The 14154-nt window shown below is 29.6% G+C and overlaps 2 protein-coding genes across 2 annotated transcripts in view; both read right to left on the bottom strand.

The window, feature by feature from the left end:
• The window catches only part of LOC100213614 (acyl-CoA synthetase short-chain family member 3, mitochondrial), a 101040-nt gene extending 88645 nt beyond the window's left edge, over positions 1 to 12395 (bottom strand). The window contains exons 1-3 of the mRNA XM_065790996.1: positions 12161 to 12395; positions 11530 to 11674; positions 5650 to 5733 (exon numbers count right to left, since the gene is read on the bottom strand). Coding sequence (XP_065647068.1) covers positions 5650 to 5733; positions 11530 to 11674; positions 12161 to 12372 — 441 coding nt within the window. The 5' untranslated portion in view covers positions 12373 to 12395. The remainder of the gene's footprint in view (positions 1 to 5649; positions 5734 to 11529; positions 11675 to 12160) is intronic.
• Positions 12396 to 13550: 1155 nt separating this feature from the next.
• Positions 13551 to 13934, bottom strand: LOC136076075 (uncharacterized). Its single transcript, XM_065789540.1, has one exon. It carries the CDS (start codon positions 13932 to 13934, stop codon positions 13551 to 13553), a length of 384 nt encoding a protein of 127 aa, XP_065645612.1.
• Between the last annotated feature and the right edge of the window lie 220 nt (positions 13935 to 14154).

A 14154-nucleotide genomic window follows, 5' to 3' on the forward strand; every position in this document is an offset into this window, starting at 1 on the left:
ATAACTAAAGTAACTAACTTATCTTACCCAGCTCTTAAAACACTTTCAGCCCCATCAATAGTGCAAGTTGAAATGGTATAAACATCCTTTTTATCTTTCCAATGTGTTATCATGATATTTGTTTTTTCTTCGTAAAGAACTTTGCGTTCATTTTTTTTAACTTTTCATGGATAGAAATAGGTAAACCTTTTCTGTTTTTTCGAAGTGTTCCTATGGTATCTGTAGATCTTAGCAATAATACTGATGAAAGCTCGTAGGAAGAATACCAGCTGTCAATGTAAAGTTTGTAACCCTGATCAAGTAAGCCATCCATAAGAAACATAACGATTTTTGTTGCAACGTAGCGATAATCTGAACTTAGAGTATTAGTCAGCTCAGATACTGTATATAAAATGGATTTCCATACATATCCTGAATCTGACTCGCATAATGAAAAAGTTTTTATACCAAATCTGGCACTTATGCTGCGAATACACTGTTTCCAAGAAAGTCTACCTTTCCACAACAAAAGTGACTCATCAATTGATATATTTTGTGTAGGTGTATACACCTCTTGGAATTTTTTTGTCAAATAATCCCATACTGTGCTTATTTTGGATAAAACAGGATATTTATTTGGTAATGTGCTAGAATCAACAAAATGAATAAACTTATTCATTAACTTGAACTTGTTATAGGATAACAACCACTTAATACCAGCACTTGCAAACAATGGATTTGTGGTGTAATACATTTCATACGTTGGCTTCCAAAGTACTCCTTGATATAAAAAAATTGCAATATATTGTCTGTCCTCTGAAACTGTCACAGGCAACCAACGCCTCATTCTGGATTTAACTGATATTCTTTTTTATCTATAGTTTGGGAAGCATATCGATTAGTTTCATTAACAATAAACTCACAAATTTCATCTGTAAAGTAAAGCTCAAACAAATAAAGAGGATCATTTTTGACTATATCTTGATTGCACCCAGAAATACCGGTAAATTCAATGGGGTGAACTCTATTATTTGAAGGTTCAGATTTCCATATCGGTGTGTATGAGCCAGGAAATACATTTTCTAAAGAATTGTCACTAGAACTAAGAGCATCGACAAATGCAGGCATTTCTTCTTCTAAACTTAACTCTAATATCTCTGGTTCGGAGTTTTCTTCATCAGAAACATCAGATAAACTATACTCTTCTTCTGAAACCTCACTCAACTCCTCGTTTTTATCGAATATATAATTTTCTATTTCCTCGTGAGTAAATATTCGCTTTTTCGTTAATGATTTTTGCACTGAAAAAAATTGCTTGTCTGCCATATTTAAAATAAAAGTAAACACGTGCTAAAGTAAAAAATTGAATAAAAAGCTTATTAATTATGCAGTAATAAATTTTGTGACGATTAGAAGTATAATTACTCATAAAAAGAAAGAAATTATGAGGAGATACACCAAAACGTAATATTACGGCATGGACATTCAGGAACCACTTTTAGTTTGCGTAATATTACGGCATGGACATTTAGAAACCACTTTGGATTTGCGTATTATTACGGCATGGACTGTTAAAGGGTTAATATTTACTAAACTTTCAAACTAAATTTAGAAATATATAATATGATCTCAAACTATGTTTATTACACCAATCAAAAATATTTGGTACTTTTGCTTATTCAATATAACACTAGCACTTTTTTCATACTATAAACTAAAGATTGTTATGATGTCAAAACTAAAAACTGTTACTGTCTTGAAACTATTGATTGTTACTGTCTCGAAACTATAGATTGTTACTGTCTTGAAACTATAGATTATTACTGCCCTGAAACTATCGATTGTTACTGTCTTGAAACTATAGATTGTTACCGTCTTGAAACTATTGATTGTTACTGTCTCAAAACTATAGATTGTTACTGTCTTAAAACTATAGATTGTTACTGTCTTGAAACTATAGATTATTACTGCCTTGAAACTACCGATTGTTACTATCTCGAAACTATAGATTGTTACTGTCTTGAAACTATAGATTGTTACTGTCTTGAAACTATAGATTGTTACTGTCTTAAAACTATAGATTGTTACTGTCTTGAAACTATAGATTGTTACCGTCTTGAAACTAAAGATTGTTACTTTCTTGAAACTATAGATTGTTACCGTCTTGAAACTATTGATTGTTACTGTCTCAAAACTATAGATTGTTACTGTCTTAAAACTATAGATTGTTACTGTCTTGAAACTATAGATTATTACTGCCTTGAAACTATCGATTGTTACTATCTCGAAACTATAGATTGTTACTGTCTTGAAACTATAGATTGTTACTGTCTTGAAACTATAGATTGTTACTGTCTTAAAACTATAGATTGTTACTGTCTTGAAACTATAGATTGTTACCGTCTTGAAACTAAAGATTGTTACTTTCTTGAAACTATAGATTGTTACTGTCTTGAAACTATCGATTGTTACTGTCTAAAAACTATCGATTGTTACTGTCTCAAAACTATAGATTGTTACTTTTTTGAAACTATAGATTGTTACCGTCTTGAAACTATAGATTGTTACTGTCTTAAAACTATAGATTGTTACTGTCTCAAAACTATAGATTGTTACCGTCTTGAAACTATAGATTGTTACTGTCTTGAAACTATAGATTATTACTGTCTTGAAACTATCGATTGTTACTTTCTTGAATCTATAGATTGTTACAGTCTTGAAACTATAGATTGTTACTGTCCTAAAACTATAGATTGTTACTGTTTTGAAACTATCGAATGTTACTTTCTTGAATCTATAGATTGTTACAGTCTTGAAACTATAGATTGTTACTGTCTTGAAACTATAGATTGTTACCATCTTGAAACTGTTGATTGTTACTGTCTTGAAACTATAGATTATTACTGAATTGAAACTATCAATTGTTACTGTCTCGAAACTATCGATTGTTACTGTCTCAAAACTATAGATTGTTACTTTTTTGAAACTATAGATTGTTACCGTCTTGAAACTATAGATTGTTACTGTCTTAAAACTATAGATTGTTACTGTCTTGAAACTATAGATTGTTACTGTCTTGAAACTATAGATTGTTACCGTCTTGAAACTATAGATTGTTATTGTCTTAAAACTATAGATTGTTACTGTCTTAAAACTATAGATTGTTACTTTCTTGAAACTATAGATTGTTACTGTCTTGAAACTATAGATTGTTACCGTCTTGAAACTATAGATTGTTACTGTCTTGAAACTATAGATTGTTACTTTCTTGAAACTATAGATTGTTACTGTCTCGAAACTATAGATTGTTATTTTCTTGAAACTATCGATTGTTACTGTCTCAAAACTATAGATTGCTACTGTCTTGAAACTATAGATTGTTACCGTCTTGAAACTATTGATTGTTACTGTCTTGAAATTATAGATTGTTACTGCCTTGAAACTATCGATTGTTACTGTCTTGAAACTATAGATTGTTACTTTCTTGAAACTATAGATTGTTACTGTCTTGAAACTATAGATTGTTACTTTCTTGAAACTATAGATTGTTCCCGTCTTGAAACTATTGATTGTTACTGTCTCAAAACTATAGATTGTTACTGTCTCAAAACTATAGATAGTTACTTTCTTGAAACTATAGATTGTTACTGTCTTGAAACTATAGATTGTTACTTTCTTGAAACTATAGATTGTTACAGTCTTGAAACTATAGATTGTTACTGTCTTGAAACTATAGATTGTTACTTTCTTGAAACTATAGATTGCTACCGTCTTGAAACTATAGATTGTTACTGTCTCGAAACTATTAGATTGTTACTGTCTCAAAACTATAGATTGTTACTTTCTTGAAACTATAGATTGTTAATGTCTTGAAACTATAGATTGTTACTGTCTCACAACTATAGATTGTTACTGTCTCGAAACTTTATTCAAATAATCAGAAGAATTTAGTTTCTAACTTAGTAACTTTAATTTTGAAGTTATCTAAATTATCTATTATTAAGTTTGTCTAGCAATTTTTGTTGATCAAGTTTGATTGGCCTGAATTGATATTTAAAGAATAAAACATAAATTTTTCCAAAAGTAGACAATCATCTGATCGTCGATTTGCTGTTATTTTCAGCGCTGATATCTTTAAGCCTAATTCAAAATTATAAAACTCCATAACAATTTATGCTCAATAATGATTTGATACCAAGTTTTCAAAAACTTACTTTAAAATTTAAAACCAAGTTTGTGGCATAAGTTAAAAAATAAATGGATACTTATATAAAAATTTTTTGAAGTTGTTTCAGATATGAAACAAGTTCAACTTAAAACTGGTATGTTTCAGGTGCTTTAATCCCTATGTGCTATAATCCCTATGCCAGAAAGTTACTCTCAAACATATATTTACTAATAACATGTTATTTTTTTTTAAAAAAAGAGGCTCAAAATGTGTTTTTAAGCATCTCAATGCAGTGAACACTAGATATTTGATTCAAACATTGTAATGTCTTAAGATGTTATCCTGACAATACTCAAGGTTAACACAAAAAAACTTATTTATGATTTACTTTTTTACTTGTTAATATTACAAATATATTTTTAAAGCTTCTTCAGCGCTGCTAATTCAGATAAACCTGATAGTATTTCAAAAAAAATTAAAAATATCTATTTGATGCCAGTTTTGAACATACAAAACTAAATAGTAAGTTGACTGAAAAATGTGTAAAGTTTTAAAAGACTTGTTAGAGAGTTTTTTAAAAACAATCCTTATAAATAAAAGTTTAAAAAACTTTAAAAAATAGATTTTTTAAAAAAATTCTTATTAAATAAAGTTTTAAAAAACTTTAAAAAAGAGATTTTTTTAAAAAAATTCTTATTATATAAAGTTTAAAAAACTTTAAAAAAGAGATTTAAAAAAAAAAATTTATTAAATAAAGTTTAAAACAGTTTAATTTTTTAATTCTTATTAAATAAAGTTTAAAAAATTAAATAAACAATTAAATAAAAAATTAAATAAAAAGAGATTTTTTAAAGCTTTTTGTTTTTATTTTTATTTTATAAAAAATTTTTTTTAAATATTTTATATTACTTCATCAATACTTTTCCACATACTTGTTTAACCATATCTAAAATTTGAATATTTTTTTACCTTACACATAATGATATTATAAAAGTATATACACAAAATGATACATGCCAGCATGCGCCTGAATGTTTAATTTTATAATTAAAACAACAACTACATATATATATATATATATATATATATATATATATATATATATATATATATATAAATATCAGGGGCTAAGCTAGACCATTTTCAACAGTGCCGACCGTATTAGAGTGCCGATTTGGCCCCGCCCAAATTCAGAAATTGAGGACCTTATTTTTTATAGCAAATATCGTTTTTTTCACACAAAAATGCCTACACACGACAAATATCCTTATGAAAAGACACCAGCACTGGTACAGGTACACCCGTACCGCTGCCAAAATTATTATTTTAGAATAGCCCCTGTATATAATATATATATATATATTTATATATATATATATATATCTATGTATTTATATATATATATATATATATATATATGTATATATATATATGTATATATATATATATGTATATATATATATATACTTTTAAACTATTTTTCTAAAAAAAAACATAGTAACCTGAGGTATCATTGGCATATATATCAAAACTCTGTCTCCTTTCTTAACCCCAAGATTTACCAAAACTCTTGCAAACTTTGAAGCCTACATAAAGATTAAAAATTATTATGAAGCGCAATCTTCAGTATAAACTAAATTTTTAAATAACCACTATTTTTAAATGTTTATATAAACAGTTGTCATTTTTACAAAACGGACAAAATAATATTAAAGTAATAACCAATGTGATTATCTATAGCATTATAATATAAGTGTTTAAAATATACTGTTTAGTTCAGGAACAACACGAAGTTATTGTGTAACTGTGGAAAGTTAACTTCTAAGTTACTTGATGTAACTCAATGTAACCAAGGTAACAAAAAAAAAATAACAAAAAGTTGATACTTTTCAGTTATTTTAAATAACTTAAGTTATAATATTGAATATTATTTAACACTAAGATATCTAGGATAGTTTTTAGAACAAGTAACTAAAACCAACATTTTAATTCGCATTGCTGGTAAATAAAGGAACAACAAATCATATTTCAAAACTATTTATTTAGTTTGAAATGCATTAAAATGTTGTTTGAATACATCAGATGCATCTTGCTAGTGTGTGAATAATTTATAAAAACAATATCAAAAGAGTATTTCATGAAAGCAGGTCAAAAATTATGTGAGGCCTTCATCAAGCCTGTTGGAGATAATAACAAGTCCTGGGCCCCACATTTCACATGTGAATACAGCAAGAGAACTTTTGAAGGTAAGTTGAATAATTGCTTCTCACTTAGATGTGCTTTATTTTGTAGAAGTTCAATCATTTTCATATACAGTATTGGACAAAACATTTTCAACCAACATCGAACAACGCTAAAAAGTGTTCTAATTTTACATGTCTTAAAAACGAAACGAACTATACTACCACAGCAAACAGTTCAGGAGTCTGGAGTCATAGCATGCCATGACATGAGCAATCAGCTGACAGGTGACAGCACACAGGCAGAATTTGGTTGACAAGTGCCATTTTGCAGCGGACAAAACAAGTGCAACTTTTTTGGTTTGTTTCATTTTCTTAAGTCTGGTCCGTGTCAAAGTTTTTTAATAATTAAAGGAAGTATCCAGAAGTTTCCAGAAGTTTCCAGAAGCATGCAGAAGCTTCCAGAAGTTTCCAGAAGAAGCCTCTGGAAGCATCCATTAGTATCCAGAAATATCCAGAAACATTCAGAAGCATCCAGACGCATTCAGAAGCTTCCAGAAGCATAAAAAAGAAGCATCTAGAATCTTCCAGAACAGGTTCACACAGGTTCATTTTACTATATAAGAGACATGTAAATCGACATGTAATTCAGTCAGTATATGGAAGTCAATCAGTCAGTATTATCAAGACAGTTTATCGAAGTGAGTTTTATCAAAGTGTTTTATCGAAGAACATCAATACAAGAAGTGAAATACAACAAGTGTTTCATTACATCAATACAATCCACATCCAACCAAGACGTTGTGTTCCACAGAACATTATTGTATCATCACAATGGCAAAAATGGCTCCCGACAGTCTTGGATTGGAACTAAGAAAGAAAATTATTGGCGATTACTTAAGTGGAATGTCACAAAAAAGTATTTGTGATAAATATCGCGTGAAAAAAGGACCGTATCAAGACTATGTTCCAAATATCATTCTACGGGGAAGTTGGCAGCAGATAACAAAGGTGGAAGACCGCGTTCCACCACTTCTAGAGAGGATTCTATGATCGTCAGATCCGTCAAGAAGGATCCCTGGATATCATCAGTCGAGATACAAAAGCAATTAGAACTGCCTGTATCGGACCGAACAATCAGACGACGGGCTGTTGAAGCCGGATTGTTTTCTCGACGCCCTGCAAAATAACCACTGATTTCACTAAAAAACCAGAAGAAAAGACTCCTGTTTGCTACATCTCATATTGACTGGAATGTGCAGAAATGGCAAACTGTCCTGTTCAGTGATGAATCGAAGTTCAACATCATTGGGAGCGATAGCATTTGCTGTGTACGTCGACCGGCCAGAAAACGCCTTGATTTACATTACTGCCATAAGACTGTGAAGCATGGTGGAGGCAATGTAATGGCCTGGGGGTATTTTTCTGCTAACGGTCTAGGTCCAATACATCGAAACGATGGAATAATGGACCGTTTCATGTATAAAAATATCCTGAAAGATGTTATGTTACCTCATGCTGAATGGAATATGCCAATAAAATGGGTTTTTCAGCAAGACAACGATCCGAAACACACTGCAAAAGTAGTCAAGCAGTGGTTTCAAGACAACCACCTATCGGTGATGGATTGGCCGCCTCAATCTCCGGATCTCAACCCTATCGAGAACCTGTGGGAAGATCGTCAACCGCAGAATTAATCGTGAAGGTGTTCGTAATAAGGATCAACTGTTTGAACAAATCCAAAAGGCTTGGGCAGCGATTCCACAAAGTTTCATTGGTCACCTATTCGAATCTATGCCTCGAAGATGCAAGGCTGTGATCGACAACAAAGGATTCGCCACAACATATTGATAGCGAAATACAGCTTGGTCAACATTTTGTTGAGTTGCACTTGTTTTGTCCAGAAGGAAATCAACTTTTTTTAATACTTTTGATTAATTTATTAATTTTCGTGAACAAATAATGAACTTTGTGATGAATAAAACTTGAAGAACTTTGTCTCTAAACAGTTACATAGTTATTTCTCTAAATTGAAAAAATGCAGTACTTTTATATAAAGAAACTAAATTAGCATTATTTGGTTGCACTCGTTTTGTCTAATACTGTATATGTAGTTTATTTTGGGAAGTTGCATTTGACAAAATTTTTATATATACTGGTGTACTATAGAAAAATGTTTTATCGTTTTTTTAAACATATTTTGGTCAAATTGAGCAAAGTAGCCACCTATACAGAGTGAAAATATATACATTCTAGTTACCAAAAATAATAAAATTAAAACCTAACTATTAGATCTGTGCAAGACAAGAAGATTTTTGTACAAAATTGCACATTACACTTAAATGACCGAATTCAAAAATTTGCATTTTTACAGTTATCAAAATTATTTTTTGCTTTATTTACTTTTTATCTTATTTAAAAGAAAAAATCATGCACATAACGGGTGAACAGTAAAATTTGAGATTTTTTTAACGGTTTTTATTTTTGAATTTTTTTGTGCACTGATTCATTTATTGTTTCTATTTTAGAGCCCACTCTCTGTAGCTGCTGCTGGCAAAGTTTTATGAAAATATTCTTACTATTTTGTAATCTACATCAAAATGAAGCGTGAAAGTTTGATTGATCATGTGTTCAGGTATTGTGATTAGCATTTCAAGGAAGGTAGAAAAGTCGTTGAGGATCATTTTTTGAAAGAAAATCACCCTAGAGCAACCATTTGCAGATACATTTCAATGTGGAAAAAAGGCAAATCAAAACTTTGTGTTGCTGGTTCTGGTCGAAAAGCTAAAATAATGACTAAAACCAATATTACCAAGTCGAAAAGCATGATTGGTGGTCGTTCTGGCATTTCCACCCGACAAATTTCTCGAAAGCTCAAGTGCAGCCAATCTCACGTTGTATATACAATTAAGCATCACAAAAATATTGTTTCCAAAAAAAAAACAGACCATTCCAGCCTGTACTCCTGAGCAAGTGTCCAAGTTACAAACATGTTGTGTCAGATTGTTCAAAAATAAATTATTTGATTATAAATCTACGAGCTGTTTTTTATTTTATCCAAAAGTATTTATCCACTGCAAAGTTAAAGCGTTTCAAAAAAACTCTCAAATTTTACTGTTCACCAGTTAAATGAAAATTCCTAGTGATAAAATTTTTCAATGAAAAGAGTGAGATTCAAAAAAATAGCCGCAAAATTTTAAAAAAAGTAAATACTTTACAAATGGAGCAGAACATGTATTTTAAGTGATAAAGTTGCCAAGATTCCTGTTCAATAATTTGTTAAAAGTAATACACTCAGTAATTGAAAGAATGTACTTTTATCCCATCTGAAAAACTTATTTTCAATAATAATAGTAGAAAACAGAAAAAGAACCTTAGCTTTTCAATAGTTGGAAAGTTAAGTTTAGTAAATTCCAAAAATAATTTTCTTGCAACAGACTACATCAAGATTATTGACTGGAAAACTACTATACTTTTACTTTTTCTGCCAGGCCTCTATGTCTTCAATAATAAAAATTTAGTTAAAAGTTCAACCTGGTAAAAAGAGTTAAAGGCAAGCAAAAGAACTAAGCACAAAGCTTTTAACAGAGGTTTCTGCAAAAAGCTACAGGCTCCAATTCCAGAGATGGCATCATAAGAACTATATTTAAAGAAAAGTAAAGAACTCAATTCTTTTGAGAATGTTTTCAGTGGTATAGCAAATCAAAAATCAATACAGATAATGGCCCGCCTTAATCTGTATAGTGTAGAATGTAAGGTAAACTGAAACTGAACTCTTTAGAGAGGGCTTTTTTGTCAAAAAACTTCAGCTCATTTGATTTAGTAAACAATTTATTTTGCTTTGCACTTAGCCAAGGAATACTTAGAGTCCTTTTTATTCTAAGACATTTTGTAAAAATTTCCTCCTTCTGTTAGAATTTTCTGAAGACATCTTTGTCATAAAACCAAAATTATGTATAAAGGTTTTAAAAATAGAATTCCATTCCTTGACTCCATTTTCATACAAAAATGCAAGCTAATGTTTAATAACACATTTTTATTTATAGAAAAAGAAGATTAATTGAACATATTTTTAAGCAATAACTGATTTTTTTAATTTTCAAATTTTTAAAACATTGAAACATTAACTTATATTTTTTTTTTTAACATGTGCAACATTTTTGTACATTACACAACTATTTTAACATGTAAATTTTACCTCCAACAAAACTCAGTTATTTACTGCAAACAACTATTGCAGTACTGTCAACACTCCTATATTAATGAATGGCAACCTTCTCAGTTTACTACTGACCTTTCATGGAAACAATATATACAATCGATGGCAAATTAGTATCTGCTAAGGTTGCTTCTCTTTATCGTGCTTGTCTTTTTCTTTCCTGATTCCATTCTCTACATCTACAAATCTCTTATTCGTCCCTGTATGGAATACTGTTGTCATATTTGGACTGGTTCTTCTAATGATGCTCTTTCTTTCCTAGAAAAGGTACAAAAACGCATTGTAAAGGTAATTGGACCCGCTCTATCTGTTAAGCTTGAGCTTCTTGCCCATCATCATAAAGCTGCATCTCTTTCTCTTTTCTACAAATACTATCATGGTCGCTGCTCAACGGAGCTATCATCTCTAGTTCCATTAACTAAAACTCATTCTTGCTTGATTCGTCATTCAGCAAAGTCTTATTATTTTACTGTATTTGTCCCTGCATGCTCTAAAAACTTTTATTTATCTAGTTTTTTTTGCCAACCTTAAAGTGTTTGAGGTCAGCAAAATATTGCCGACCTTTGTATTAAAGACCTTTGTATTAAATTTTATTTGCTGACCTAATGCCGACCTCTAAAAAATTGAGATCAGCAAATAATCATCAACCTCAATTTTCTTAATTCCAAGAGTTGCCACCCCAAGGCCGTAAAGGCCACTAAAGTTGAGGAGACTACTTTAGTTGTGGTTACAACCCTCTCTCAACTCTATAACTCTAAAACATGAACCTTGAAGAACAAAGCCCCTGCGCAAAGAAACAAGTTGACCGCTGCCCTACCAGGGACATGGTGAATATCGAACTTATGAGGCATACCCTCTACCACTACCGCAATATGTGCAATATTACACAACTTTTTTAACATGTGCAACATTACACAACTATTTTAACACGTGCAATTTTACACAAATTTTATAGCGGTTGTTAGCTAAAAAAAAATCAAAACCTGGTCCATTAATTCAGAATAAGTAAACATAGACTTTTTTCCTGTCACTGGACTGTCATAAAAAACTGCAACTTGATTTCCAAATCCTTCAAGAACATGCCGATCAAGGAGATTATAACACGTGTTCATTTGACCACCAACAAACCTATACAAATAAAACTTTAAATAAAGTTAAACAAATTTAATACGAGTTGGTATTTATAAACTATAGAAACAATTTTTCTGATGATTTTATTTTATTAATATGTATGGTGTTTAAAAGTAAAACATTTTAGTTCATGCTTTAAATTTATAAGCTTTTCTTTGACAAAAAAATATACATCATAAAATGTCATCTTACTAGCGCATTTAATATCATTGGCAACATTTCATTAGAAGATACTGAAACAAGCAAGGTTTCAGTACATACATCAATTGAGGGTGTGGGTTTAGGCAATCTATTATAACAAAATTTTATATTTATTAATATTATTCTTTTTTCTTTTTTCTTTTCTTCTAGGAGAGTCTGGAATAAAGTGACTTTTATTAAAATGTGAGTGAAATGTAAGCATAATATATTGGTAACATGCAGGCAGTAATATGCAGTAGTAAATGTTTGTAATGTTTTTGTTATTGTTAAACACAAACTTACCATTTAGAAAATGGCGGGTTAGAATTATCAAGTACTTGATTATATTTCTTAAACCATAGAATTTCCTGAGCAGCTTCATTCCAGTAGTCTTCTGGGCTATTTAGTGAACGTTGAAAATGTTCACTGTAAGTGACAGAATTTCTATTAAACACTTTACGAAAACAAGCAGTCATTTGAAGTACTTTTACTCTCGAGCGTAAAGGTAAAATCATTTTATTTCTAAAAAGCAAACTTTATCTTAAACATTAAAACAAACTATTTAAAATATGAAACAAAATATAATATAAATAAACTTTAGCACATAAGACTGCATCTTAAGTGAATTTAATTAACGGAGTTCAAAATTTGCTGGCTAAGCTTGCAGGCTTCTTGTAAACAGAAAGCCTGATTCAAAGTGAGTTCATATTACCAAGTTCTAGAATTTGACAAGTAGGAGAATCTGATTTAGCTTTAACTTCCTACTTCATTTTCAAGCATAACTTACTGAAATAAATGTTGTTTTGATATATCTATTTGATAATTATATATATATATATATATATATATATATATATATATATATATATATATATATATATATATATATATATATATATATATATAAATATATATATATATTATATATATATATGATTGCCTAATGGCCAAACTACAACTTTCTCCTAATGGATTAGGAACTGAAACACAAACATCAATTGATAGTCTAGAAACACTCATATCAGTAGCAATGAAACTTAGTATAATAAAATTTAGTATTCCAGGTTATTTTTTTATTTTTGTATCCATAATGTCAGCTAAAAAGAGATATGTACAGTCAGTCACAAAAGTTTTCGTACACCTTACAATTTTGAGAAAACACTTAATAAAAACCATTTTAAATTCAAAACAATAATTTTATATCAAAGTAACAAGAATATATCAGACAAAAAATAAAAAATAATTAACTAAATAAAAATATTTATTTGTAAAACTGAAAAAGTTTACTTTTTGAATTTATAATGTCACAAAAGTTTTGGTACACTAAACAAAACTTGTAAAAAAAACAAGAATACGAAAAAATTAAAAAATCTTTAGTAATTTGTTGAGCATCCTTTGGCATTTACACAAGCTTTTAATCTTCTGTTCATCAATGACACTAATTTTTCGGTATAAGAAGACGGAATTTTATTCCATTCTTCTAGTAAGATATTTTTCAGCATATTAACATTTGTTATTCTATGTTTCCTAACTTGTTTGTCTAAATAACCCCACACATTCTCTATTGAATTAAAGTCTGTTGATTGGGAGGAGAATGCAGTTGTTATAATGTCCAAATATACCCAGCAATCCATTTTAGGCTGAATAAATACCAAACTCCCCACTCCAGCTGCAGCCATTGATCCCCAAACCATCACACTTCCACCTCCATGTTTCGAGGTACTCTGCCATTTAATCTGGATTTTCTAAGTATTCGTCTAATATTTTCTGGATGAACTATCTTTCCAATTTCAAGTTCAACATCTACTGCTAATTTTGGTGCACTAATACAAGGATTTGAATTGACTTTTTTAATTATACTCCTTCTGTCTAGTGAATTTAAAATTTTTGGTCGGACACTTCTTGTTATCGTATTAACAGAACCAGTCATTTTAAACTTTTTAACAATACTTTGAACAGTGGAATGTGTTTTACCAACAATTTTGGCAATTTGAAGAAGAGACTTCTTTTCTTTATGGAATTTTATTATTAATTCATGCATGTCATTAGGCATGTGATGTTTCATATTTAAACTCATGTTTATAACTAAATTTTTGTTGAAAAAATTATTATTATCTTAATAAAAATCTATAAACGAACAAATTTGAACAAGTTTTAACCAACTACTAAGGAATTGCATATTATTAAGTATTAGTTTTATTAGTGTACGAAAACTTTTGTGACATATTATAAATTCAAAAATTAAACTTTTTCAGTTTTACAAATAAATATTTTTAATTAGTTAATTATTTTTTATT

This window comes from Hydra vulgaris, chromosome 02, assembly GCF_038396675.1.
Source record: "Hydra vulgaris chromosome 02, alternate assembly HydraT2T_AEP".
In the NCBI taxonomy this organism is placed as follows: Eukaryota; Metazoa; Cnidaria; class Hydrozoa; order Anthoathecata; family Hydridae; genus Hydra; species Hydra vulgaris.